Here is a 27,550-nt window from a genome sequence, read left to right as displayed (position 1 = left end):
GTATGCAACGCGAAAAGCATACACAACTCCGAGCGAGTCGCCTGCTCCATCTCGCCAAACGCCTGGTATCGCTGAATATCCGTACAACACGCAAAAGGAACCCCAAATCCCGCCTCTCCGGCGCTTCCAAGTAACCAAAGATCCGGCCCGTGGTCCTGAATTAAGAATCAAAAATTAGACTGAATTCTTGGTGCATCGTCATGTGTCGTCTCTGTCGCGAATCGAGCCAAGGCTTGCTCACTCGAACGCCGTCTCTTCTCGTACCATTAGAGGGTTGTTGGTGTTTTGTGAATACATTCGTCCATCCATCCGTCCATCTCCGCGTGGAGGGTTGGATCCACCCGAGCCCTTGCGTTGGCCGCCCATGCCCATGTTCATCAAAAGCATGCCGCTCTCTCGTTTTCGTTGCCGCTGTTCGCGAGCTCCGCTAGACTGAACAGCGCCGTTCAAGCTGCCGTATCCCTCTCCAGAGTGATATGGCTGGTCGTAGGCTGGCGCATCGTAGCTGGGTCGCATGGGAATGAATCCCGAATCATAGCCGTTGTATTGGCCTTGCTGCTGTTGGCCGTACTGCTGCTGCTGCTGTTGATACTGCTGTGGGGGCTGTGGGGGCGGATAGTTGGGAGCGCTATTCCCTTGATAGCCTTGAGGCGGTCGGTCCATACGCTGCTGGAATGTCGTCTCGTTGTATGCAGGCGTTGGGAGGTCTGAGAACATCTGCCTCCGAGGAGACCGAATCGCGTCGTCCCCCAGGTGAGAAGTGTTGTTCCGGATCTCGTGGATCGGGGAGCTTGCTTCATCGAGAGCAGTACCGAAGATATCCGTGTAGTCAGTCAGGAAAAAGGATATCAACGGGGCCGGAATGTTCAGAGTCGGAGCAAATACGATGCCAACATTCCTCACGGTCATCTTGTTCACCCCGGAATTGTCGACAATCTCAATCAGGAAAGACGCCATGTGTCGCAAGAGCTCAAGGTTAGGCCTAGGTAGCTTGTGTACCAGAACGTTAAAGCTCTGGATCTTTTTGCTACGCTCGTCCATATCTAGAATGTGTCAGCCCATGATCTACTAATCAACGTCATCCGGATAGACCACTTACCGAGAACCTTGAGAAAGTCAAGATGCAGTTCCCGAGTTAGAACAGAGGCCGGCAGTTCTCGCAGGTACAGCTTGAGAAGCGATGCGACGGCGTGAACGTCATAGTACTGCCCGTCTAGCAACCTGATGTCACCTTCGTTGTTGAACCGATCGCGCAGGCCCTTGATAACAATATTTGACCCGCTGAGCCGGAAGATGCCCTCTTCGCTGATTGCCTTCTTTGCTCGCAGATACTCCAAGCACCTGTAGACGACAGCTGGCAGCGCCACGCTGACACCGTCAGGCTGCGTAAACTCCACAGCTTCCATAAGTGGAATACCAAATACACTGCGGCCTGGAGGCAGGCGATGTTCTACAGCCGGCTGCAGCGGAGTGCTGACCTGGACTGGTGCGAGGTCAGAAGAGCCGCCACGACCTCTAAAGCCGAATATGCTACGTTTCTTGTCTTTGACGGTCGTGGGTCCTGCCGCTGGTTTGCTGCCCCAGCTCTCAGAGTCCTTGATGGGGGTTCCGTTGCTTGGTCCTGAGATGGCGGGATAGTGACCTGAATTATCTTGAAGGAAGGACGAATCCTTAGGCGACCCCCGTGACGGCTTTTCTGCCATCATATCACGGTGATTGGGTCCGCGGACGGGAGCTTGCGCTTGCACCGTGTCGTCATAGCTGAGGCCTTGCAAGCGATCCTGCTCTCCCATATCAGGGCTCTCTCTCCGCTGAGAGCGTGCCGAATCTTGGCTGGCCTGCTGCTTTTGAAGACGCGTAGCAGAGGGGACGCGAATCTCGACTGGCGAAGTCTCGTCTGGTATGTCGACATGTTGCAGAAGAGCCTCGACCCAAGCATCTCGCTCTTCATCGTTCTCCGCACACAGCACATGGCGCACCAAGCTCGTCGAATCTTTTCGCTTTGGCTCCAAGATGAGGAAGGCGTGTCGATATTGGTTATCTTCAGAATCGTCCCGTCGTTGTGGCGATTGGTTTGACTGCTGTTGTGACTGCTTCCCAATCTGTGCATTTTGCAGCTTGATCGTTCCCAAGTGCGCACCGCCCTCGCCCTCAAAGTACCTGAACTCTGAGCCATCCAGAACAAAGAAACGCGCTTTCCAGCCTCCGAAATTCTTGCCACGCTTGGTGAGGTAACCTTCCTTGCGCTGCGTTTTCTGAACAGACACTATCGGACCTGGTGTGGGCTCGGGGGTCAGTCTATCGCCAGCCTGGGCGCCTATTACATCAGTAGACAGGTATTCACAGACAATCAATGCCGTCTTCTCGTTCATGGGAGTTTCCAGGACAGTATCAAAGTATTGGTTGAGGGCGACCCGGCGAGCGTCAATCTTGGCAGGCGCATGTCCTCCGAAGAGAGCACGGTCTGGAAGTCGTCCCTGAAAGTCGCACATAGACCTCAGCTGAGAGTCTAGAGAAGGCAGCGTAGCAATGGTCTTTTCCACACGCCACAGCTGTTTGTTATCAGAGCGGGCATAGACGGCAAGAATAAAGACAGGGTCCTCCTCCTGCGGCTTGGGGGCGAGCATGCTCATACGTGATGGCCGAAGGCGAGACGAGAAGACCTTTACTTGAATGGAGGGCAGTGCATTCGGGGGCAGCAAGAGTCCAGGGTACTGGTCTGACACGAGTCCGCGGTAGACGTGTTCTGCATCCGGAACATCGTTGAGGGTAGGGCTGCTCGATGGTGATTCTGGACTGGGCTGTGCACCTGGTACAGTCAAAAGGCCCGTCGACGCCTCTTTGCGTAGCTGGTTAGGCTGCTGATTTTGGTTGACTGGGGGTGACTGATACGACTGAGGTGTGTTTGGTGGGAATGGAACTTGTTGCTGCATTGCCCGAGCAGCCGACTGGTGCGTGGTAGTCGGCGACATGGGTGGTGATGCGATGGACTGCTTAGGGTTTCTGGGTAACGGCGATCCGAGTGGCCTGTCCGTGGGTCGGGGGCTGGAAGGTAGACCTGGACTCATGAGTGGGGATGCGACGCTCCGGTTAGCCATCATAGAACTATCGGAGTTTGCAGGACTAAGAAGAGCATTCAGAGAGTTGGCTGGCGGGTGACGGGGAGAGAGTGGAAGGCCCGATTGCAGCGCATTGAACTGACGCGGCGAAAGGGGAACCGGGACCGCCTGAGGCTGATCGCCTGCTGGTGTTTCAGAAGGCGTCGCTTGTTTGCTCTTGCTTTCGCTTTTCTTCTTCTTCGACTTGCTTCGAGCTTCCTCATCTTTCGAATACATGGCCTCACGGACCCTGTCATCTTCCTCTCGAGTCTTTCTCCTTCCTCGCAGCTCCACGACAGGTATCTCATCCACCTCCAGTATATCGTCGTAATCAGAGTCGACATCGTCGCCATGCACGGCCCGGTGGAGATGTGCGCTGGTCGTTGTGGGTTTCGACAGGTTGAGTGGAGCTGGCGGTGCCTTTCGCAGAGGCTGCGGAGTCTTTCTTGGGGGTGATTCAAAGCCATCGCCGCCGACGACAGGCGTAGCTTGGATCAGCGATATCTGCGGAGGCTGGAGCTGTGAGCTACCCGGGACGAGCGTCACGTCTGAGGTGTTCTGGGGAGGAGTGGCTGGCTTCGGGGCTTGCGCTGGGGGTTGAGCAGCATCGCCGGGCTGCAGCAAGGTAGAGTCGAGGCCGAGGCCCCTGCTACCAAGGCTAAGGGGTTGCACGGAGTAGTCTGTAGGTGAGTTTACGGCTGACGAGATGTTGGATGCCGTGGAATGAGACGGCGACGTCGCTAGCTGTGAGTCTGGGATGAGATGCGGTGCGGGGTGCTCTTGCGTCAGGGGCGATGTCTTGTGCTCGGTGGCTTTGGTGTCGCTGGGCCGAGCGGCGTCACCAGGTTGCTCACCGAGGGCTGGCGACTGGCTGGTCTCGCGTTCCACGACCGAGTCGAACGTGTCGGACTTTTGCAGCGAGCCGGGGCCGGGTGGCAGCTGCTCAGCGTACTCCTTGAACTTTCTGCGGTAGCGGTCCTTGTCCTTCAGTGCGCGCTCGAGGTCTTTCTGGAGCCCGATGATCATGGACCGTTGCTTCTCCACCAGCCGCCAGAGCTGCGCGTTGTGGCTGGAGGTGTTCTGCTTGTCCTTCCACAGGGCCAGCATGGCGGCCTCGGGTGAGCCTGCAGCGGCCATCAGACTGGCCATGTCTGGGGGGTTGGCGGTGCTCGTGTCCTGCGACGGCCGGGGCGCATGGCTGGCGGGCGGGCGGTTCTGCGAGGCCGTCGACGACAGCGAGGATGCGGCCGAGTCTATCGAGGGGTTGCGGACTGGCACCGTCGGCCTCGTGTCTGGCCGGTTCGGGCGTGATGGTGGAGGCATGGTGACGGGCGAGGCTGGCGGGGAAATGCCAGCCGAAGACAGCGTGGGAGACGACAGCTGGCGGAGTCTGGCATACGCAGACGGCCGCGACGACTGCGCGAAGCTCGGGGTGGGGACGGTGGGTGGTGTAGGCGGGTGCGCTGGCTGGGTTGGGCGAATGGGCGAGGTATGCTGTTGCTCCTCCGCCAGCAATGCGTCGAGCTTCTCGCGCGGACTGCGCGGTTCGTCGAGGCGTGGTGAGTCGCGGTAGCCCGGCTGCTGGCACGGGGGGCCGCTATTACCAGTCGAATACAGCGGGCTTGGGACGGGTTTGCGACGTGCTCGGGGCGGGTGTTGCTCGTCCGCCGTGGCCGGCACGTTGTGCGAGCGCGTCGAGTCGTCGCGAAGGCTGCGAATACTGTCCGCGAGCGACGGCGCGGAGAGAGAGTGCAAGGGCGACGGCGGCTGGTGCTGAAGGATGTGATGTGCCGCCGTCCTTTCCTGAAGCATGTGCATGTCTGTATTCGTCGCCGCCATGTTCAAGGCTCAAACGGGCTAGCGGACGACCGGGATATCTGGTCGACGGTATAGCAGACGGCCAGCGGGGATTAGTGTTTCGGCGACGCTCTGAGTGTCTGGTGAATCCAAAGCTGCCACGCTCAGCAGTCTCGTCAGCATCTGGCGTCCCGCGCAGCTTGAGACAAGTCTCCGTCAGAAGGAGCAGCCGGAACAGAAGAGATTTGGGCTTGTCGCCTGCCGGCTTCTCATTCGGCGCCATAACCGCCCTTGTAGGAGCCGGGCCAAAGTCAAGCCTGGTTCCTGCAGCAGAAGCGAGCCCTGTAGGCCGTCGTCTCCATCATCGCCTCCGCACGCCTTGATGGCTGCGTCCCCTCACGTTTTAGATATGCCCAAACCCGTCTGCATCCCCGTCGACCACCTGCCCGCGTAGGCGCCAGAAAGCTACTTTGGCTTTTCCATTGGCGCACACCTGTGGCTTGCTAGCCGTAATCAACTACGAGCCACCATCCACCGCCCCTCTTGTGCAGAACGAGATGTGCGCGTGGTCTGCTGTCGCTGGTGCCCGCAGGCAAGCTGACAACAGCCTGACAAGCCAAAAGGTGCGAAATGCCCACCTATTGGCTACAGCCCAGATGATTTGGCATGCGAGCCCAGAGAGTGTATTGATTCGGCGGCGCGATAATCTGCGACTCATGGCAGACTCGAGAGCAATCCGCCAGCCGTCTGGCCGTCGATTGGATGGTCGCGGTAATAATGTCTCTTGCGCACGGAGGCGTTCGAGTTGAAGGGCTGCCGGCTGGGTCGCTGCAGCACGAAGGATTTGCCAGGCCGAATCGGGGCTAGACCCGTCGATCACTTGGCACTCGTAGATGCAGCAGCTCCGAACTCCCAGAGACAACCACCGCATGCCGTCCATCACCATGAGTGCCCAACCATCCGCTCTGCACCGCGGCTGAATGCTCGAGTATGCTGACGGCCGATACATGCCGCTTGGAACGCATATCAGAATCATACGATTCCTACTGACCTGCGATTACATCTGAAACTCATCCGCCGTCAAGCGAAGTGTACTGCAGGGAGCCGCTGATAGCTCCACGACTAAACCGTAACCGTCGCCACATGGTGATCACGAGCTGCACCTAGGCTGCGCAACGAACCCAAGGCCCAGACTAATAATTCCTCTTTGCAATGCTCTGTCAGGGGTAATTTGGATGATTGAGGCCGAGAAACGTCTTTTGTTTTTTCTGTCTCTGCGCTAGTACCCACCGCAAGCCGTGGAAATGAGGTGCGACATTGCAGCGGACATCATCACTCGGGCGAGTAAAGATGCGGCATGAACAGCCTCCTTGATGGTCCAGCACCCACATCCTTCGACCGCACGCATTCCCTCCACAGATGCAGGGTGAACCTGAGGCAGACGCTACCCCAAAGACATGGCAAGCATAACTCGGAACAGTTGTTTCCATGCGAGTTGGGTCAAGCCGCAAGCCTCTCTCACGTCTAATTATACATCGCATATCCAGCTCCGAGGGGCAACACCGAAGTATTATGATCTTCGTGATTGCAAATACGAGCTTTGCTGCGTTGAACAGGACAAATCACCAACGTCTAAATTGACAAGACTGCATCAACAGGAGCACGGACATTACATCTCTGGTAATATGCGGAACTTACGGTGAAAGGAAAGCTATCCTCATTTGCAAATGGTAGTCTTTCATCAATGCATGCGCATACCTGTGAGAGCTCCGTCCGGAATGTAAGCTCCCGTTGGACCGCTAACCGCCGCCTGGACCTACAGTTCCCGCCATCAAATGTGGAGGAAGTATAGATCGGAGAGTGAAGTGGCGCCAAGATGGAGGCCAATAACGCCTCATCGGAACCTTGTGATGGTTTGCGCCATGGGACAGCTACTGCGTGGGTAAACCCAGTATGGAGAACCCTTGCTCAATGAACAAACGCCTACCATCATGCCCTCAAGACGTTCCAGTTCCCATTCGCTACATCTGCGTACATCCACAGGTATGTTGCTTTGGAAATTACGAGGAAAGCGATGCACGCAGATACAGTGAGAACATGGACGGGTTCTGCCTGTCCAAGAAGAAGAAACCGCATGGTGTAGCGTTCGAGGCTAATTCACGGGAGGCAATGCGTACCGAGCGAACGCAAAGTCAAAGCCAATTTCTGAGCAGGGAACAATGTGGACGCTTGAATAACTTTCGAAAATAGCTATCATGGAAGATAATATCGTCATTGTTGCCTCGGCGTTTGCAAACCACTTGCTTCATAACGTACTGTTCGAAACAGTGAGCAGCCGTCAATCAGCATTACGAAACCGTGTGTTGAGTGGCATACTGTCCATTGAACTCGAGTCCCGAGTTGTCAAGCGAATTCGCGAGCATTTTCACATTCCCCACAGTTTTTGATCCATGTCAGGATGACCGGACCCAAAACAGACATGTGCTTCAATATTCAGATTGTTAATTCCCATAGCTACAGGACACCTGGCTGTCACCAAGCAGCTGCTACTCTGTTATACAAAATCATAGGTGTAATTTATCTATCGATCCTGACATCCTTCACACTGACCTTGATAGCTTCGTATCCGATGCTGGGCAACTGGGGTAGCGATCAGTTCGACTTGTCAACTTCCAAATGAGTTGCACTAATGGACTTCATCGGCAAAGAAGAGTTTGAGGCCGGGTGAAGGTCTGCACAACTACACTGTCTCTGAATCACAGATCGCGTTTTCGATGCAGAGACAGTGAGACAAGGCTCCGCATTGCTGGACTCCGTTGTAACACTGTCGAAGCATCGGCTCACCTCCAATGGATATACTAAGAAAAAGCGTCCGATATACTCAATGTAGTTGTGTCGTTAATCCATGTTTTCCTTCTAACTGCGTCTTGTAGACACGGGTCTATGCCTGCGCACCATACAGTATAATACACTCGTAGGCTTTCGTACTCCTTACAGCCCCACTCTTCCACTACCGCCTCGCTCCATCTTGTTCAACCGTCGCGCAGTAGCAATCTGCGATTGTTAGCCCATTGACCCACCAAGACCACAGCCACTCTCCTAGGGCCAAACCTACCTGTGTCCTTGTCTTCTGGCCCCTCACGGGCAAGCCCATAGCGTGTCTCCTTCCACGATATGTGCCCATATCCCTCAATCTCCGGATGTCGTCCTGCACTTGCCGCCGTAAATCGTTCTCAATTTTCATGTTGGCCAGTTCCGCGGTCAGATCCATGACGGTGGCGTTTTTCAAGCTGCCGACTTTCGCCCACGGGTGGATGTAGAATTTCGCCATAATGCGCTGCGAGACCGAGGGCCCGATGCCAAAGAAAGATTCGAGGGATCGCTTCACGAGCGTCGCTTCTGTGAAGCTGAAGCCGTTGATGAACACCTAAACCGTCAGTAAGACGCGCGCAAGGGGAAATGGGCGTTCCAGTCGCGTACCATGGCGGGTCAGCGTTCCGACGGCGAGTTCGCGTGTTGGAGTGTCAATTGTCGTGTCTGATCTCGAACTCCAGACTTCCGTTTCCCGCTAGACCCAGCCGGCGCTAGTGCGACAGTGCGGGCAATGGCTCTACCTAGGTAAAACGCAACGTTTCAACACCTCCTCCACCATCGCATTCCGCAGGGGGCTGTCCAAACTACTTAACCTTGCGACTTCCCTCGATTGTTTCCCGACACAATCAGGCACCATGGCTACCATCCAGAGAGCTGTCATTTCGCTCCTCTTGATCCTCTCGATCACTTTCGTCTTCTTTGCTCAGAGCACCGAGGCTGCAAAGGGTCCAAAGATCACTCACAAGGTGTGTATAGCTTTCAATCGGATGAATAGACGGACTTGCTGACTATATTCAGGTCTACTTCGACGTTACCCACGGCGATGAAGAGCTAGGCCGCATCACCATCGGTCTCTACGGCAAGACCGTCCCCAAGACCGCTGAGAACTTCCGGTACGAACGGATACAAGTCTACGCATAATTCTGGGGGCTGACATAGACTACAGTGCTCTCGCTACTGGCGAGAAGGGATTCGGTTACGAAGGCTCTACTTTCCACCGCGTTATCAACAACTTCATGATCCAGGGTGGTGGTAAGTCCGACTCATGCCCGGGTCTAGGATTCACAATGCTGATCAACCGCTAGACTTTACCAAAGGCGATGGTACAGGAGGTAAATCGATCTATGGAGAGAAGTTCCCCGACGAGAACTTCAAGCTCAAGCACACCCGCAAGGGTCTCCTCAGCATGGCCAATGCTGGCAAAGATACCAACGGTGAGTACCCTTCCCCTTCACTCCCTGCAGCATGCACTGACTATCCTAGGCTCTCAGTTCTTCATCACCACCGTCATCACCAGCTGGCTCGATGGCCGCCACGTCGTGTTCGGAGAGGTCCTCGAGGGCTACGAGGTCGTGGAGAAGATTGAGAACGTGAAGAAGGGTGCTGGAGACAAGCCGGTCCAGACTGTCAAGATCGCCAAGAGCGGAGAGCTCGAGGTGCCAGAGGAAGGTATTCACGCGGAACTCTAGACATCAGTACGCATTCTTTGCTATTGAGTCGACCCCTCAGGTTGGAGAGCTGCTGATAGTTGTACCTTTTTCTTCAAGATTTATACGGTCATGCTGAACCAGCCATTCCTGGCGACGAACTCGATATCACAGCGACTCAGTCTCACGACGATATCGTCAACATTGCTGAGGTATCCCAGGCCTCTTCCACCAAGGGCAAAATTCCTGGCCTGGCTGCTGCTGCTGGTTCTGCTGATGGTTTGTCGGTCGGTCAGAAGCTTTTCTTTATCGGGGCTGTCGTTGCGATTTGCGTGCTCTTCTTGAAAACGCGAAATGGAGGGCAAAGCAACATTATGGGTGGGTTCAAGGAGAAGAGCATGGCCTAGATTACGACGAAATGCAGAAACGTTCCTTTAGTAGAGCATTGATCTGATACATGGTGAACATGGCTCTCTAATGTGTCAAGACGCTAGCTAGGGTAGAGGGGATACGATGTCCTTGCAGTCCCTGCATTACCCGCCGATGACGATGTGCAACGGTCAGGGCACGTCCAGGGTAAAAGCAAAGAAGACAATGTTGGGTTATCTAAAGCCATGGCACAGTCGCACAGGATGGCCTGGAGCCTGCACAAGAACCTAGAAAGGCCGCCACTACATTCAACTGCGGCCATGTCACAGTGCATGTCGCATGAAAAGCAAGCCTGCTGCAGCACACGACAGCTTCCATCTGTGACGTTCACCGCTCCCCACTCGCCACAGCCTGAGAACTCTGAGAGGGAGCGCTAGCGCCAACGGGGACTAGTGCGGGAAGGGTTCTCCGACACGCTTTTTTAACTTACCTGCGGCCGTCTCCCTCTTCCCTAACCACCCACCCTCCAAAACTACTCTGTGTGTATTGCACAACCTTACAAGCTCTTTTCCTGTGAAGTCCTTTCTTTTGGTCTTCACTTCTTTACTTCTCGTTTTCAGGACAGAGGCGTTCCCTTCTTTCCTGACAGAACGAGTCTCAGGCACCCGCCTGCGAGTTACGAGTTTCGTCACTTAGACCTGCTACTTTTCGTCTGTCGCTCACCGCCGAGCCAGCCGAAGCCAGCACATCTGTAATTTGCGCCCTGCACATTGCACTCCCAAACACACCCTCAACCAACTCGATTCCACCACGCCCATCATGGCTGAACAACTCGACATGGGTCGTCTCAACATCAACGACTCCCAGCACAACCCCCAGAACGGCTTCAACGGCGAGCGTTCTGCCTACATCCCCCCTCACCTTCGCGGCCGTCCCCAGGGCGGTCCCGGAGGCCCTGCACCCATGGACGGCCCGCCCCCGATGATGAACGGCGGCGGTCTCGGCGGCAGCGCGTGGGGCCCCGGAGGGTCAGTCAACACCCAGGACACAAAACTGGAAGGTATGCTAACTGGTGACAGTCAGGGTCCTCCCCCTCAGATGAACGGCGGCGGCGGTGCCGGTGGCTGGGCCAACGCACCCAACTTCACTCCCCGCGGTCGCGACGGTCCCCCAGGCGGTGGATGGGGCGGTGCCCCTCGCGGTAACTTTGACCCCAACGCCTACGGCAAGCCCGGCGGCGGTGGCTCTGGAGGCGCCCGCGGGTCTGGCGACGGTGCCTGGAAGGACGGCAAGCACGTTCCCGGCCCGCCCAACCAGCGCCTCGAGCGCGACCTCTTCGGTATGCCCAACGACCCTTCCAAGCAACAGACCGGTATCAACTTCGAGAAGTACGATGACATCCCCGTCGAGGCCTCTGGTCAGGGTGTCCCCGAACCCGTCACACGTTTCACAAACCCGCCTCTCGATGACCACCTGCTGAGCAACATCGAGCTCTCCGGATACAAGGTTCCCACTCCTGTACAGAAGTACTCCATCCCCATCGTCATGGGTGGCCGTGATCTCATGGCTTGTGCCCAGACTGGTTCCGGAAAGACTGGTGGTTTCCTCTTCCCCATTCTCGCCCAGGCCTTCCAGAATGGCCCCTCTCCTCCTCCCGCACAGGCTCAGGGTGGATACGGACGTCAACGCAAGGCTTACCCCACTTCGCTCGTCCTTGCTCCTACCCGTGAGTTGGTCTCCCAGATCTTCGACGAAGCCCGCAAGTTCGCATACCGCTCCTGGGTCCGTCCTTGCGTCGTCTACGGTGGTGCCGACATTGGCTCTCAGCTTCGCCAGATTGAGCGCGGCTGCGATCTTCTCGTTGCTACCCCCGGTCGTCTCGTTGACCTGATCGAGCGTGGCCGTATCTCCCTCGCTAGCATCAAGTACCTTGTTCTCGACGAGGCTGACCGCATGTTGGACATGGGTTTCGAGCCTCAGATTCGCCGTATCGTTGAGGGTGAGGACATGCCTCCTACCGCTGCCCGCCAGACACTCATGTTTTCGGCCACCTTCCCCCGCGATATCCAGATGCTCGCCCGCGACTTCTTGAAGGACTACATTTTCCTTTCGGTCGGTCGTGTCGGTTCCACTTCTGAGAACATCACCCAGAAGATTGAGTACGTCGAGGACGGCGACAAGCGCTCTGTTCTCCTTGATATTCTCCACACACACGGTGCTGGTCTCACCCTGATCTTCGTCGAGACGAAGCGTATGGCCGACTCGCTGTCCGACTTCCTCATCAACCAGGGCTTCCCCGCCACCTCCATTCACGGTGATCGCACTCAGCGCGAGCGTGAGAAGGCTCTGGAGATGTTCCGAACTGGACGTTGCCCAATTCTTGTCGCCACTGCTGTTGCAGCTCGAGGACTTGACATCCCGAACGTGGTACGTATCCCCCTACTCCTCACTTCCTGCTATTCACTGACGTTTTTCAGACGCATGTAGTCAACTATGACCTTCCTACCGACATTGACGATTATGTTCATCGAATCGGTCGTACTGGACGAGCTGGAAACACTGGTATTGCCACTGCTTTCTTCAACCGCGGCAATCGCGGAGTCGTACGCGATCTCCTTGACCTGTTGAAGGAGGCCAACCAAGAGGTCCCTAGCTTCCTCGAGTCCATTGCTCGCGAGGGCTCCGGCTTCGGTGGAGGTCGTGGTGGCCGTGGAGGCGGCCGTGGCCGTGGCAACGCTGCTACCCGTGACGTTCGTCGCATGGGCGGTGGTGGTTTCGGTGGCGGTGGCGGTGGCCAGTGGGGAGGTGCTCCTCAAGGTGGCTACGGAGGTGGCTTCGGCGGTGCTCCCGGCGGTGGCTACGCTCCTCCAGCTCCCGGCGGCTACGGTGGTGGCGGCGGCGGCTTTGGTGGAGGCTACGGCAACCCATCCGGCCCTGGCGGCAACTCTTGGTGGTAAACGTGCAACGCACCGCTTCACGATATAGCCAGCCCGGGACACATTTTCTTCTCTACGATACCCTGGGCCTTCGTGTCGCCGCTACCGATGGCTTGCTTTCGATTTCCTTCACTTGCGAATGTTTTCTGCGAATCTTTCCCGGTTACCGCGGATCGATGCGGAAATCTGGAATCTCATACCCCAATCAGCATATAGACAGCGACTGTTTTTTTGCGGATCTGCCTGTTTTCGAGCTCTTCTCGCATACGATACCCTTCGACGCACTCTTGTCGAGCTCGAACATAGATGGCAGGACCCTCGTCTTTCTCGCAAAGGCATGCATTACGAACATTTCACGACTTCGCTCTTCTGCAAGCATGCTGCTTGGGGAGCTATAGATTCTCGCTTTCCGAGTCTTCCACACGCGGATGACCTCTCTGAGCATTTCCTTATCTTACGACAAAAGCGGTTCCTTTTTTCCCGGTCATACCCCTCGACGACAACGTCTTTCTCGTCGTCCTTGCGTCTCTCGGTCTCTCCACACGCGGAGAGTAGCAGCATGACCCTGTTTTGGACGACGGAAAAGTTTACTGCATAGATGGCGTTCATGAAGGTCTAGCCACGACCCAACCTTTGTACGAAGGAAGATACCCCCGGTTCTTTGTGGTAACCATCATGGTGGCTGTCTTTCCAAGGCCAGCTCGGCGGTGGGATTTAAATGCTCGTTTTGGTTTGCATGCGCATATGCGGACCTGACCCCGTGACTTGGGTGGAAGGAATCTGATAAAAGTATAGTTTCGAGCAAATGATTAGTTACATAGACTAGTATGCGCTGCCAATATGCGTGGCCTATACAATGCATGCGATTTGATACTTGCATATATTTCTCCTCAGTTGCTTCACATTTATCATAATGTGACATTACGTGGCATCTTACCGTCCCTCAACTTGGCGTGGCTGTCTCCAGAACATTATATCACTTCATCATCTTAACTAGAACTGCTGTGCATGTCCCGCTATACATTGCCAATGCGGTAACCGTGAATCATTGAGACTTCACTAGTTGACGGAGACTGTTTCTTAGTCGCCACCGCCTCCCACCTGATTCCTGGCTCTATCGTCCTTACCCGGCGAGTTGAGGTCCATATCAGTCGCTCACGCGTCTACTTCTCTTGCCTTCCCAGACATCATCTGCGCCACACCATCCACTCTATTCTTCGCGCACCCTCCCACATAGCATCAGCATACTCGGCATCGAATACATCATTTTCTCTCACCCTAGACACCGTGCTGAGATCAACTCGCTTTCAGGAAGTCGGCCCATCATACCACAATGCCAGACCGCCTCACAGGACACCCGTCCCTCCAAAAGACCCGTGACACCATCTCACGATGGGGACGATGGTGCGGCTCCCAGATATCAGACTGGACTGCGTTAGCGAGAGAAGAGATCGAAGCAGATTTGCGTCGTACCAAGCCATGGAACACAAGTCTCTAGGATTGCTTGAATCCGCTGCCCTTATGTAAGTCTTTCCACACTTGTTGGTATGAGGATGGGGATGACGAGAAAGATGGACTAACAAGTAGCGTAGGTATCGTCACGTTCTTCTGTCCTTGCGTCACTTGCGGAAAGACGTGGCACCGTCTTCACTACAACGGCGATATGAGTGGCTATGAGATTGTCAACGTGCCGGTACGCCATTTCCCTCCCTGACAAAGTTCCATCCAGCTTCGATTAGCGTCCCACTCTATCCCACCGCATAATTCCTTCTCAGATTCCTGACTGACACTACCGACAACAGTGCATAGCATACGGCTACTCGTTCCTCTGCTGTACCCCGCTCGCCCACGGCTTCCTCGTCTGCGTCCCCTTCGCATGGCAAACCTATCGGATCCGCAAACTAGGCGACCTCGGCGGCACTTGTGTTGCCGATATACTCAAGACGTGGTTTTGCACGTGCTGCTCGCTGATCCAGAACGAGAAGGAATCGAAGTTGTTGATTGAAGGGCGTACAACGGGGTTTTGGGGTGGTGACGGCGCGGGTGCTGAGGGTGTTGTTGTGCGGCAACCAAATGGGGGGTTGGGAGAGGTGATGATTATGCCTATGGCGGTTGGAGGGGGGGTTACTGGGCAGGGAGTGAATGGGACGACTACAGTTGGGGAATGTGCTGCGGTCTCTGAGCTTGCTGGCGAGACAGTGGTTTGCTTTGAAGGAGAGGAAGATGATACAGAAGGAGCCACTGGGGTACAACCACATGTCGACGGAGCCACCGATCGACACACCCGCCTCGAACCGCATGTGCCAGTTAACACTTTCAACGAACACAGTTCCCACTCAGAAACGGGCGACGAGGTCATGGAGCGCACCGTCGCATCCGAGGACTCCACCTTAGATCTGGCTGTGATGGCATTGTCTGCGACTCCACAGTACATCGCCTGTACGGCTCCTGCGCGAACGACTCAATCTGAGATACCCAGTCACCTGGACAAGTCCGAGAACGATTCGTGTCCGGACCCGGCTAGCGAGCACATCTGTAACAACGGTGAAGCGGTAATGGCAGAATAATACTGGGTATGCTCTGTGCGAAGGATGGTTTTGCTAGAGTAGACTACGCTTGAAGAGCTTGGGAAGAGGGAAGATGTGATGGGGTGTTGAACGGGTGGTCGGCAGAGGTGGATGGTGTCGCGTATTCCTATTCTGTCCCTACGTAGTCTTTTTTTTCCTTGCCCTAGTTAACGTCTTTGTGGTTTCAATGCATCGCTGTTATTTCCAAACTAATTCTCTGATTAATGCTTGTTTTGAGGAACTCGTCATGTTGATTTGCACGGTCGAAGATGGTAGAGAAGGTATGAAAGTGCGAGATACTTCTTCATTATGAATTCGTAAGTCATTGTACAAGCAACTAATCCGTTGGGTACCTTGCGCTCAAGACCCCAAAATGGTGGCAAGATCAAATCATGCAATTCGTACATTCTACAGTCCGCTCAAACCATCCAACAATGCGGTCAACCCACCAACACCCAGCAACGCGCCCGCCGCGGCCTTCCTCCCTGTGTGACTTTTCTTACCATACTTGTCCCTTTCCCTCTCCTTCTCATACGCTCTACTCCTCGATTTGGATCTGCGCCGTCTTGGGCGTTCGAGCTCAGACTCGGATGTGGTAAAGTCGTCGTCATGTCGTCGGTTGCCGGCATAAGTGGGGTTCATGTAGGATTGGCGGAGAGGCGAGGCTTGTACAGGGTAATTCTGGTTTTGGATTGGTGCATGTGGGGGCGCGGGTGCGTTTGCAAAAGGGGTGTTTGGAGGTGGTGGGTAGTATGGTGGTGCGTTCATCGGCTGGGATGGGTGTCCGTTGGCTTGAGGTGGGTACTGTGGGATTCGTGGGGAGTGAGGGCGTTGTGGTTGTTGAGGGGTATATTGACTGGGTACCGGTATCTGGAGATTTGGAGTGCGGGTGTTGATCTTTTGCTGGGGTGGCGGTGGGACGAGTCCCGGTCCAGGCATCGAGAGTGATCGGTCTAGTGGGGGTGGCCCAGGCGGCGGTGCGTAGTGCATCGTGTTCGTGCGATCAAGCGGGGGATGTGTGTTTCGCGGCACTGGTGTCCTGTCGCGGTCGAATGCGCTTCCTTTTAGAGCAGTAGGTGGCGGTGGGGCACGATGGAAAGATGATCTCCTGGCTTGTGGTTGTTGGGGTGGAGTCTGTGGTGCTGCTTTCCGGTAGATGTCAACGGTACGTTCAACAAGACGTTTGACTTGGTCAAACTGCAATGGACGTTCGATGCAGAAGCATGTCTCCCCTCTCGTTCTCCTACTATCCCTTCGCTCCTTTTGATATTGTGTAAACCTGAAACCTGCCTCTCGGATTGCTTCCTTGCACACCCAACTAGCCATGATCTCGGTCCAACTGCTACGTTCCAAATAGGCAAGTGAATACGCTTGATCAGTATTCGAGCTGACTTGCTTGGCATCGACAAAGCGCCAGTAGTATTTGCGCGCACACAACTTCCAAGGTATTTCTAGATCGACTTCACTGTCTTCCTCTTTCGCTTCTACCGCGGCGGCAGCCTCGATGGGGAGACTACCTAGACTGGATCGGGGCGAAGCAGCTGTTTGCTGTTCATTTGTAGCAGGCATGCTAGCTTGTGATGTACGAGGTGTAGCGATCGGTGTTGGCGGTGCAGGCGGACCGTAATGCATCTCCGGGTGTGGACTAGACAGGCTGCTGGCCTCAGTGAACAGCGGCTGTATGCTGCCCGACCTTTGTGTTCGCCGAGCGCCATCACCTGAAAGCTTTGATGTGCGGCTCTGCTCTTCTTCGCTATCTGACTCTACAGTAGCTTGTTGATACTCTTGTCTCTGCCTTTGTAGTTCACGTTCTTCGTCTCGTAAGCGGCGCTCAAATAGAGGCAGACTCGTCCATTGTTGTAGCAAGTGCTCGGCGCGCGAAGCCGATATACTGAAGACCGCAGGCAGACCATTCGCTTCGGTGTATACCGACGTGTCGAGGCTTCTCAGGTCCTCATCCTGATAAGATCGAAGGCTGATTGGCCTAGGGCTTTCGCCATGCTCTGTGACAACTAAGCTCTGGGAACTGTCTGCCTCCATCAATAAGCGCGCACCAGACCGTGGCGATTGTTCGTAGAAGTTTGAAGCTGATAAGATGGATAGTTGTTGTTGAACAATGAGTGCCTCGAGTTGAATCTTTTCGTTGTCAACAAGTTTGGCGGCTTGTTGAGGAGATACCGTAGGACGTAACCTGAAAGACTGTCAGCAGCATACTACTCCAAGCCAAGATGTACCTCAAGTAGAAGATAGAGCTATGCGGATGCGACTGGGTCAGAGGCCGAGTGCAGTGTAAGGATGCAAAACTTACTTCGACCACATTATAGTCTGTGCTGCATACAACGTTTGCAGCAGAACAGAGAGCGTCATGCTCAAGGCTTCCAGGTGAGCTGTGAAATAGTCTAAGCTTGCCTTGGTCGAATGATCTAAACGGGGATGGCTGTGTTGAGTAGAGCGAACACTGTCTCTTCGGTCATGGAACTTGTCGTTCTCGATCGAGGTAGTCATCTCGACGCTGGTAAGCAAGTTCTGAGCCTGATCGATGGCATCGTCCAGGGTGTTGATGGCCTATATGGATGTCAGCGAGGGTGTCCACGACCTCATTCAACAAAGCATAAGCATTCGCTCCTCCTTGACTAATGTCTTCAACTCCCTTGATCGGACAGAGCAGATGAGTGGTATTCCCAAAGTCTTCTTGGTATTATGCCAGTACAACACTCCGATCTTGGAATAGGCCATGCTTTCTCGTAATTGCAGCGCGACTCGCGCGTCCTTACGTACCTCAGGTGACGGCAAACGATCGTCCTCTTTGATGATCGTCCCTAGCTGCTTGAGTATTGCAGCGAAACCATTTGTTTTGTTTGCAACGGCGACTAGGTCTTTCGCGGCCTCAGGCGACTCCACAGCAACGCCGTATAGCTTCAGCGCGAGAGCTGAGCTCCTCGACACTACCGGTAATATATCCGCAAGCACTGCCATGCTCCCGCTAGAAAACGCAATACCAGATTGGAAAAAAGAGACAAAAAGAGCAGTGTGGAGAATCGGAGTCTTGGGAAAAGGCACCCGCAGCGAAGAGAGTCGAAATCCTTCGATATGTGTTACCGACTAGCTAACCCTAGAGTCGTGTGAGGTCATAGTGTAGGAATTAATGCAGGGCGCTGGTTGACCGACGACTAAATCCGGCGAAGATCACGGCCTTGTGATTGGCCAAGGTGCACGGCTGAAGGCAGGCGAGCACGCGAAGTGTTGAACTTATGCAGAAGTTGCCGCAGGGCTGGGCGAAAATCAGTGCATCGTAAGCATGCAAGGCGGAGGCGGTGCGCTCTGGTCAGTGTTTCCAATAAATGTTCTTGGTTGTCCGCGCGTGGGAGGCCTCGAGGGATTTGGCCCTCAACTGGAACTCGACTACGTGTTGGCAGCCTTTGCTGTCGGTATACCTGTCCACATGCCTAGTCCGAAGTATGCGCGGACGTCTTCAGGTGTTGCGCGTCAACAGTTGACTAGAGGCGCGCCAACGGTGTGGCACAGGATGACGCCGGCTATACGGGCGCGAGTTGGCCACCTGATGATTTCCGAGGCTCAGGCTGAGAAGAGTGGACAGCGCATCGCGAAGGTGTACTTTGAATCTGCCTTGAGAGGCCGGCATCTGGTGGTGTGAGAAGACGATCCGGTGAAGATTTGAGGACGTGGTGGTGATCAGAGCCGGTTTGGGCCACTGGCAGTGGTGAGCTGCAGGCCAGTACATGTCGCGCCGTATCCCGTATAGCCCGCAATGGGAGAAGACAAGGCCTGGACAGCGTTCGGAATGGCATGCAGCTGCAGCGATGCCTGAGGGCGTTTGAATCATGGTAGTCAGTGAGCAAGTACAGACACATGTTCTTCACGGGCAGAGTGGGCGAGGTCGCACGTTGTTAGATGCCCGAGTCGACGCCCGGCGCCATGCATGCAGAGATGCCTTGACGTAGTTTCAAAATGTCTTGTACATATATGTCTACATGCAGTGTACAGGCCTAGTTTCTAGGCGCCCATGAAAGATCGAGGGCTCTTGCTCTTCAGCGTTGTGTTCTGGCCGACAAAGTCCCAGTCAATCCTGTCCCACCACTGCTCGAGGAAGGCCCTCTTCCCGCGGACACCGTAGTCGTGCAGCCAGACGTGCTCCCATGTGTTTACGCACAGCAGCGGCACTACATCGACGCCGCCCAACGGCTTCTTGGGCTTCCGGTCCTGCTGCGCGGCCACGCCGAAGGAGCCCACCTTGTTCATGTTCTGGTACGAGTCGGCGTTGTGTGTGTTGAGGTCGTGGGACTGGCGCCTGTAGTGGGCGCCCGACAGAGGCGATCCGGCCAGGTAGGTGGGCAGGATGCGCAGAGTGCCGCCCAGGCTGTTGTCGTTGGTCTGCACGAGCCAGACAAAGCCGGGGCCGAACATGGACTCGGCGGTGGCGAGGAAGGTGTCGCGCAGGGTGTCGAGCGAGGTGAAGTGCTTGTTGATGTGGGCGTGGAGGTCTTTGGACGGCTGGGCGTGCACGTCGGGGTTGGTGTTGAGGCCGCGGAAGAAGAAGTGGTTGTTGAAGGCCATGCTGGCGATGTTGAAGGCGTAGGCCTTGGTCGGGTCGCGGGCGAAGTCGACGACGAGGGCCTTGGCCTCCTGGTTCTCCCACGGCGTACCTGCAGAGCGACGTTAGCCTGTGGCAGCGCCCTGGACGCGGCGGGGCGCTGGCGTACCGGCGGTGGATGCATTCAGCTCGTCGACGATGTGGCCCTGGTACTCGGTGTAGGCGGTGCGGAAGCCCGTGGGCGAGAGCACGCCCGGGATGCCGTTCTGCTCGAGCTGGGCGTGGTTGTCCAGCGGGGGCACTGTGTAGAGGCTGCGGGCGGCGGGCGGCGGCCGTCTCCAAGACACCCTCGACGCCCCGGCTGCAGACTGCATGGCTCCCGGCCGGCGGGCCAGACAGCGTGTAATCATCATGTGTGCTGTCGTTGCGGGCGGCGGGCGAACTGGAGTCGGCAGCCCGTTGCTCGCTGCTCATCTTTTTCCGGCCTCTGCATCGTCGCGCTAGCCCCCGCCCAATCACGACGCGCCGAGCTCCAAGCGCCCGCGTCACTCGTTTCACCCACTCGCCTGCTTGTCCACGCAGAGCCACACAAACACCGCAGTCACCTGCCACCAGACGCTGCTAGCCAGACCCTCCGCCCGCCATACAGTGCCTCTTGTCCACTCGGCGCCTCGGCTTCCTCTATTCTCAGAACACAGGCGACATGGGTGGACACGATAGAGCCCGACTGCTCCCTTCTCGCCGTGAGGAACGTCACTCGCGGCTCCTCGAGTCTAGCTCGTGCAGGTAGATATACCCAAGGTAGGCCGTGTCTTTGTCTGTTCCGTTGTTCGTACTCTGCTTCCGTATCGCTCTCTCATTTCTTTGTTTCATTCCGAGTCACTTGAGGTTCGCAGGCCCGACCTCTTCAACCTAATACCGCCATCACTTCCATCTCCACCACCATGGCTCCAGTCACACCCTCTCCCAGGCTCTCGAGGATATCCCTCGCCTGCCTTTTCCTATCCCTCATCCCCACGGCACACGCGTCCAGTCTCTTTCTCCGCCAAGCAGAAACATGTGGAGGGAGCGCAGGCCTCCAACAGTGCGGATCCGACTTCCCTTCCTCTTTCTGCTGCCCCAAAGACTCAACCTGCATGTCTCTCAACGGCGGAGACATACAATCAGTCATCTGCTGTCCGTCCGGCTCGGACTGCGCCTACATCCAGCCCACCACCTGCGACACCACGCAGCTGAACGCGACGCTCCATCCCGACAACCAGATGCATCTCTCAGAGACCGACGGTATTGACCTGCCCAAATGCGGCGACAAGTGCTGTTCGTTGGGCTACACGTGCCAGGGCACTATGTGCGCCAAGGACACCTCGCCATCGTCATCGCCGTCCCCAACGTCAACCGCAAACCCAACACCCTCCTCCACCAGCCCGGCGTCCGCCTCCCAAACCTCCGACTGCTCAGCCACCGCACCCGTCCAAACCAAGCAGGGCTTCGACGGCCGGTCCTTCGCAGCTGGCTTCTTCCCCGGCATAGTCATCGGCGCCCTCAGCACCCTCGCCCTGATCTGGATCATCAAGAAAAGGCGCGAGTCACAATCCAAAGAGCGCTACTCCGGCGACTTCGGCCATGTAGCACGCCAAATCAGCGACCCAATCTACGACCCCCAGCACGCCGCCCGGACCGACTTCATGCGCCGGGGCAGCCACTCCGCGCATTCGAGCCCCAACTCCACCGACCGGATCGTCCAAGGCATGAAGGAAACAAACGCCAACCCGCCCGTTCACGGCTTTACCCCCAGGATAAAAAGCATGTGGGACCGCACCCCCAAACTGAATTTTGGCTTCACGGGCGGTCTCCCAGCAAACCCTGCACCTCTCCACCCTCCTCCCGTACGCGCAGGGAACTACACAGATCCGTACCAGACCCCGCCTCCCAAGCCCAAACGCATTCATTCTGCTAGTCGGCGCTCGAGTTCCCTCCGTACCAGCACGCAGACATTCAACACACAGCAAGGGCAACAGCGTCCGAATGTCGCGCGCAGCGGCAGTTCGGAGACCATTGATGTCTTGATGCCAGCACCGAGTTTCCTGGCGCCTCCACAGGCACCTGGTATGCGGCGCGACAATCGCTTCACGGCAGACTCGGCGAACACTACGTTCACGAAGCTCATGGAGCGGGCCGGGTTTGATGAAGGTGGGCGCCAGGAGGTGAGGGAGTGGAGGACGCCTAGAGTGTAGGCGCTGCAACACCTTGTTTCGATTGGTCGGTCCAGTCATGTGATGCTTTTTCTCTTCTCTTCGTACATATATTCTTCCCCTCTTTGCTGTCACTCCCCTTTTCTTGTTAGCGCTGGCGTTTCGGACCTTCTTTACCCTGGGCTGGCATCCTCACTGCATCTGCGTTTGCATTTGGTTCCGGCGTTTGTGTCTCTTTCTAGCATGATACCACATAGGCAGGCCTTTAGTCGCTCTCTACGAGCTATTCCTCTTACTGATCAAATATGAAAACCACCATTGCAATCTTCAGCCATGCTTCGATGTGAAATGTCTAGTCCAATGTTAGTCCATCACTGTCAAACGTTATGATATAACTCGTGTCAACACATGTACGAGCTGTGTTCTGATCATATCATTCGGCGAGTATGAGACCCATGCACGCCTACGTGCATTTTGTTATCCTTTCAATATATATACATCTTTGTAATTCATTCGTGTAGATCTCATCAAGTACGCCTCGAGTATATGGATACAGCTACCCAGTACCACGCTATCGCAACACTGACATGATTACCTCAAGGGATGTGCTACATAATCGGGGGCAAATGGCGCCAAACGTTCTTGCCTCGATCGGGCAGCTGCGGGAAGATCAAAAGTTGGCGTATTGTTTACAAGGATTGGTAAAGTTTGAACCGCACCCTGTCCCAACGTGCCCGAATGCGCAGTCGACGACGCGCCACGGGGACCTGCATCTGGCGATCCCATGATCCTCGCCTCCGCTGCCTGCGCCCTTAGTTCACGGCCAACCTCCCTCTCCACTATAGGTTTCGCCGCTTTCCGCTGCTTGCCAAAAAGACAGTGCCACAAGTCGTCTTCCTTGACAATCTCTCCTTCGCCCTTCTTGCGCAGGAGCTGTTTGACGGGCGCAGCTTGGAGTTCGGCCGAGTTCGCAGCGTCCAGCGTCTGTTCTTTGATAGCGGGAGTGGTGGGATTAGACTGTATCGGTGTTTTCGACAATGTGTTGTTGCTGATATGCTCGAGGCGGCGGGCAACAGAGATATCGTAGATGGCTTCTTCGACTGTGTTGCTGATAAGGTACATAAAAACCGTCGTGGGTCGTTCTTGCCCGATTCGGTGGACGCGGTTGATGGCTTGGAGTTCGATTGCGGGATTGATGAGCGGTTCGCAGAGGAAGACGTAGGTAGCGTTTACAAGACTTAGGCCTGAAGAATCGGTTTTTGCATCCAGGAGCAAACACTCGACACTGGGATCTAGCTTGAACTCCCGGATGCCGTTCTTGTCAGTGATACTGCTGGCACCAATCTTCCACTTTTTCAGCGCTTCGTAGAGCACTTCGAGGAAGTCGCCAAACTGGGAGAAGATGATGGACTTCGCACCAGGGTCGTTGTTGCGGATCCAGATCAAATGACGCGCGATCATATCTACCTTAGTGCCGTATGAGCCTTCCAGGTCGATCATCTTGATCTCTTTCATAGTTGAGTCAGACAGGTCAGAGTAGATGGACGTGGTGGACGTGGTGGACGAAGAGCCTGGCGTAGAAGCATGCGTCCGACTGGCAGCTGCGTCTATCTCTTCTTTCGCTCTGATTTCGGTCGGTTTGAAGACAATATCCTTGAAGTCAGACGAGCCCAACTTCTGCTTACAGGTTGGGCAGGTCCGATGTGCCTGCCACCATTGATTGATGCACTCTTTGCAGTACTTGTGACCGCAAGCCGTCAAGACTCCGATCTCAATGTCTTCCCTACAAATGATACATTCGGCTGTCGTCTCCTTCAGATTTTCACTCCGGAGATGCTTCAGATATGTGCACTTTGTTTTGAAGCCATTGGCGTTGTTCTCGCGTTTCTCTCGCAAGTCGTCGGTTCTATCGAACTCGCGCTGGTCGAATCTGCTGTCTAGCGTCTCCTTGTACTTTGCGACGGTATCGGAGATATGTTGAAACTGCCGATAGTACTCTAGACGTTGGTTCATGGTGCCTCGATACAGTTCCTGCTCTTTCTCAAGTTCAGTGATAACCTTTGCCTGTTCTGTGATTATAGCCTGAACCTTAGTGATGTGCGTCTGAAGGATTTCGAGCTCGGAAGAAGCGCGGACATCACCACTGTTCGCTTTCCATTGCAGAGTAGTCATCAAGGAGCGAATACTAGAGATAACGCCCCTCAAAGATCCAGCCCGGAGTTTCGCTTGCAGTTCGCGTCGTCTCCTGACAACTTCAAGCACAAGTTGAGGTGCGTGACCGCGATCGCCTTCGTCGTTGTCTTTCCTCAGGGCTTGCTTTTCGGCAGCCCTAAGCTCGTGTTCGACAAGAGTGTCCTGTAGACCGTTTACAGCAGCGTTGCGGTCTGCGACAAGTGTTCGAAGAGCCATGATGTAAACGTATAGCTCATCCTGAGCCTTGAGCGAGTCATCGTATTCTTCTCCTGTCAACTCTTTGTCGTCTTCGTCATCAACCAAGCGCGTAAGAAGAATGTCAATAACTCTTGTGCGCCAAGCGTGTATCTGCTGAGCTTGCTCATTCAAATAATCACTGATGTTGTCCATCGTGTCGAGAATCTTTCGCGCTTCAATACCCCCAAGACCTGGGAGGTCAGCGATCGTAGGCAATTGGAGAGGCGTTTTGGTATTGACTTTGGCCATTTGCTGCTGCGCTTTACTCTTCGATCCCTCCAGCAGCTCATGGCGGATGGCCCTGGCCGCCTCGTAGTAAGATGTCTCAGACTCGTCCCACTCGCGCCACCTATCCGATCCTGGGTCCGTGTTGTACATTCGCAATTCTTTTCTCTGATGGAACGAAGTGGCGCTGAAGAACTGAGCGGCATGCTGAAGCTCCAGAAATGACCGTAGCGATTTACGCAGAATCGGGATACGGCCCATCTTATCTGCAGCTACATCTTGCTCTTCATCAGCCTCACGAAGGTCAGCTGTAGATGCGCGGCCCAGCTTCTGCTGCTCCGCGCGTAGCTCGCCTCTGCATATCTTGATATATGTCTCTGCTTCTTCTCGGGCTTTGTAGTAGTACTCAAGTGCGTGTACTGGATCTTCGGAATAAGCATGAATGTGACCCATCTTGATCAGACATAGAATCATTTCGCGAGCCTCTGACTTCCATTTGGTGTCGTTCTGCTCAATCATGACCTCCAGAACTTCGTGTACGGTGCGCAAAGCCGCCTTCTTTCCACCCAAGGCTCTTTGATTCTTTCGACCCACGTTCGCATGGAGACACGTCTGGCGCAGCCTGACCAGCCATTCCCGCATGCGCTCGACAACCTGGGGATGGGTCTCGTCGCGACCTTCTTCCAAGGCCTGCCCTTCAGGTGTGAGCCAACATGCATCACACATTTGACGCATCATTTCGCTGTAGTTTTGTTCCTCGATAGTTGTGAAAGGAACTGTAATGACAACGCGTTTCTGAGGCGGTATCTGAAGGTCATCGCGAACTCTGTCCTTGGTATGCCGTAGGGCAATCTCGCTGAAAATGCTCTTGAACGACGCTTTGTCGAGGCGATTCCAGATTGCCTCGTGGTTTACAAATGTGTCACATCTGAGGAAGATCAAAAGACCACGTAGATCCTGGACGTCCTTGCGAAGAGGAGTGCCGGAAACTGCCCAGGCGTTACACCGCGGAATGATCCGCGCTACTTGGGCGGCCTGACTGACCCCACGCTCCACCATTTGTGCTTCGTCTAGGCAGACTCTCCACCAGGAGATGCCGACGAGAGGGCTAGTGCGACGCTCGTGGCGTTTGGGGCGTCGAGAGCTGCGCTCCGGGGGAGGTACAGCGTGATGAATCTCTTTCGAGAGCACATGATACGTCGTTAGCACTACGTCGTATTGCAGGAGATGCTCAACGGTAGATGGTGCATGGACACTCTTTGGTGCAGTCGGAGGTGGGAGACCCTTGTAATGGCAGACTTTGAGATCAGGGGCGTGAGTGCGCAATTCGCTCATCCACTGTTCTAGGATCGAAGGTGGAGTGATGATCAACGTAGCACCTGAGGGCTTAACTTCAGCTTCAGTGTATACGTCGTAGACGTTTCCTTTGGGGATGTCTCGCTTGTGATGGGATATGAGTGCGATTAGCTCGACTGTTTTACCTAAGCCCATCTCTTCGGCGAGTATGCCGCCACGCAGTGACCGCAGAGCGTCGTCCTTGGCTGCATCTATATTTGTAACAATAGAGCTTCGGAGATAGCTGACATAGCACGGTGTTCCCAGGGCGTCTTGAGTCTGTCTGAACGATGCTGGTGGCGAACTGTTGACGAATGGCTCGAGCAGCCCAGAGGATGAGAATGCAACGCCTTCTCGACGCAAGAGCCAATCAACGGTCCTCTCTTGGAAAGGCAGAAGCTTGGTCTCGAGCAAACTCTGTTTGATGCGTGGGGAAACATCCATGTCTGCTGCTGGCACATAAACTGAAGTGTAGAAATCAGACAAAGTCCATTTCTTGTCGCCTCTTGTAACCTCGTCAGTCATGTAGACGCGGAGAAGACTCAGATCTGCGGCCATATAATGGCGTGTGACGGTTGAGTCCTCAACCACTGACATGCCCAAGGTCCACCGTATCTCGACAACCAATTTGTGTATACTGCGTCCCTCACCGGGCGCGTACAGCTGACAGCGACAGAAAGCTGCTCGAGACGCGGGTTTGGTGTTCTTGCCTCGACGCATAGTAGCAAATGTAGTGACGGTCCGAAGGTGGGGCAGGATCGAGTCTGCGAAGGCGGAAGAGGTTGTGGCGGCCAGGTCAAGTCCCGTTCTATCGACCACGTTTCGGAGTCTAATTTGCAGGGTCTCTTTTGCCCGATCCCTGTGGCACGATTCGAGTTCTAGAGGTATGGAATCTTGCGGTGTGGCTGAGGCGTCCGTCGTGTCCATGAAGTCTGGCGAAGGAAGAGGCATGTTCTGCATACGGGTCAGTCCAGCATCACAGATGTTGGCCAGCCCACTAACCAAGTCAATAGATACTCTGGCCAAGACGATACTATCTTTTGCGTCTGCGTCCGCCCGCCAAGGCACGGAGATAGCCCTGCCATCACCAGTTTTACGTCGCTTGGGCGACGGCTCTTGCTCCGTATGCGCAGGCGCTTTGAACCAGTCTTGCATAGTACGTATGCAGTCCGAGGCATCTTGCGCCGGCAGTGATGGCGGCCCACGGCATCTCGAGAGGCCGCTCGCAGGCACCGGATATGCGCAGAGGAGCTCAGCACTGCCCTCTAGAGCAACAACCATGGCGGCAGAGTGGGCGCGTGTGCGGGGAACAAGTTGTGGTGTAATGAGGGACAGGGCGAAGACGGGCGTGGGTGGATATCCGTAATCGCCGACGCGCCAAGACAGGTGGAGACCAGGGTCCCCACAACCAGGCATCAGTCCCACCATTCAATCCTACCCCAGACACGGGTCTGCTTCGCGCACACATATGACAAGGCGCGAGGAGAGAATGTAGAGGCTCGGCTTTGCGCCAAAATTGACCACCTAAT

General features: G+C 55.3%; 8 protein-coding genes across 8 annotated transcripts; 3 read left to right on the top strand and 5 right to left on the bottom strand.

Moving 5' to 3' along the window:
* Nucleotides 1-237: 237 nt before the first annotated feature.
* On the bottom strand, nucleotides 238-4,421 carry J4E86_007873 (uncharacterized protein; the record flags this gene model as incomplete). The annotated part of the gene is made up of 2 exons (XM_051448388.1): nucleotides 238-1,043; nucleotides 1,100-4,421. 2 exons carry the CDS (start codon nucleotides 4,419-4,421, stop codon nucleotides 238-240), a joined length of 4,128 nt encoding a protein of 1,375 aa, XP_051300655.1.
* Nucleotides 4,422-7,886: 3,465 nt separating this feature from the next.
* Nucleotides 7,887-8,226, bottom strand: J4E86_007872 (uncharacterized protein; the record flags this gene model as incomplete). Its single annotated transcript, XM_051448387.1, has 2 exons — nucleotides 7,887-7,949; nucleotides 8,011-8,226. The coding sequence occupies 2 exons, from the start codon at nucleotides 8,224-8,226 to the stop codon at nucleotides 7,887-7,889; spliced, it is 279 nt and encodes a 92-aa protein (XP_051300654.1).
* Nucleotides 8,227-8,623: 397 nt separating this feature from the next.
* Nucleotides 8,624-9,822, top strand: CPR2 (Peptidyl-prolyl cis-trans isomerase B; the record flags this gene model as incomplete). The annotated part of the gene is made up of 6 exons (XM_051448386.1): nucleotides 8,624-8,734; nucleotides 8,787-8,881; nucleotides 8,935-9,020; nucleotides 9,074-9,202; nucleotides 9,252-9,437; nucleotides 9,536-9,822. The coding sequence occupies 6 exons, from the start codon at nucleotides 8,624-8,626 to the stop codon at nucleotides 9,820-9,822; spliced, it is 894 nt and encodes a 297-aa protein (XP_051300653.1).
* A 781-nt stretch (nucleotides 9,823-10,603) lies between these two features.
* On the top strand, nucleotides 10,604-12,741 carry DED1 (DEAD-box ATP-dependent RNA helicase; the record flags this gene model as incomplete). Its single annotated transcript, XM_051448385.1, has 2 exons — nucleotides 10,604-12,211; nucleotides 12,262-12,741. The coding sequence occupies 2 exons, from the start codon at nucleotides 10,604-10,606 to the stop codon at nucleotides 12,739-12,741; spliced, it is 2,088 nt and encodes a 695-aa protein (XP_051300652.1).
* Nucleotides 12,742-15,695: 2,954 nt separating this feature from the next.
* On the bottom strand, nucleotides 15,696-18,263 carry J4E86_007869 (uncharacterized protein; the record flags this gene model as incomplete). Its single annotated transcript, XM_051448384.1, has 3 exons — nucleotides 15,696-17,478; nucleotides 17,596-17,852; nucleotides 18,066-18,263. The coding sequence occupies 3 exons, from the start codon at nucleotides 18,261-18,263 to the stop codon at nucleotides 15,696-15,698; spliced, it is 2,238 nt and encodes a 745-aa protein (XP_051300651.1).
* A 1,038-nt stretch (nucleotides 18,264-19,301) lies between these two features.
* On the bottom strand, nucleotides 19,302-20,213 carry J4E86_007868 (uncharacterized protein; the record flags this gene model as incomplete). Its single annotated transcript, XM_051448383.1, has 2 exons — nucleotides 19,302-19,951; nucleotides 20,009-20,213. 2 exons carry the CDS (start codon nucleotides 20,211-20,213, stop codon nucleotides 19,302-19,304), a joined length of 855 nt encoding a protein of 284 aa, XP_051300650.1.
* A 762-nt stretch (nucleotides 20,214-20,975) lies between these two features.
* Nucleotides 20,976-22,073, top strand: J4E86_007867 (uncharacterized protein; the record flags this gene model as incomplete). The annotated part of the gene is made up of 1 exon (XM_051448382.1): nucleotides 20,976-22,073. The coding sequence occupies one exon, from the start codon at nucleotides 20,976-20,978 to the stop codon at nucleotides 22,071-22,073; it is 1,098 nt and encodes a 365-aa protein (XP_051300649.1).
* Nucleotides 22,074-22,622: 549 nt separating this feature from the next.
* On the bottom strand, nucleotides 22,623-27,302 carry J4E86_007866 (uncharacterized protein; the record flags this gene model as incomplete). Its single annotated transcript, XM_051448381.1, has 2 exons — nucleotides 22,623-26,953; nucleotides 26,984-27,302. The coding sequence occupies 2 exons, from the start codon at nucleotides 27,300-27,302 to the stop codon at nucleotides 22,623-22,625; spliced, it is 4,650 nt and encodes a 1,549-aa protein (XP_051300648.1).
* Between the last annotated feature and the right edge of the window lie 248 nt (nucleotides 27,303-27,550).

Source organism: Alternaria arbusti (assembly GCF_024043155.1).
Source record: "Alternaria arbusti strain BMP 1465 chromosome Unknown scaffold_11, whole genome shotgun sequence".
In the NCBI taxonomy this organism is placed as follows: domain Eukaryota; kingdom Fungi; phylum Ascomycota; class Dothideomycetes; order Pleosporales; family Pleosporaceae; genus Alternaria; species Alternaria arbusti.
The sequence above is the reverse complement of the archived record's forward strand: the minus strand, read 5'-3'. Positions and strand labels throughout refer to the sequence as shown.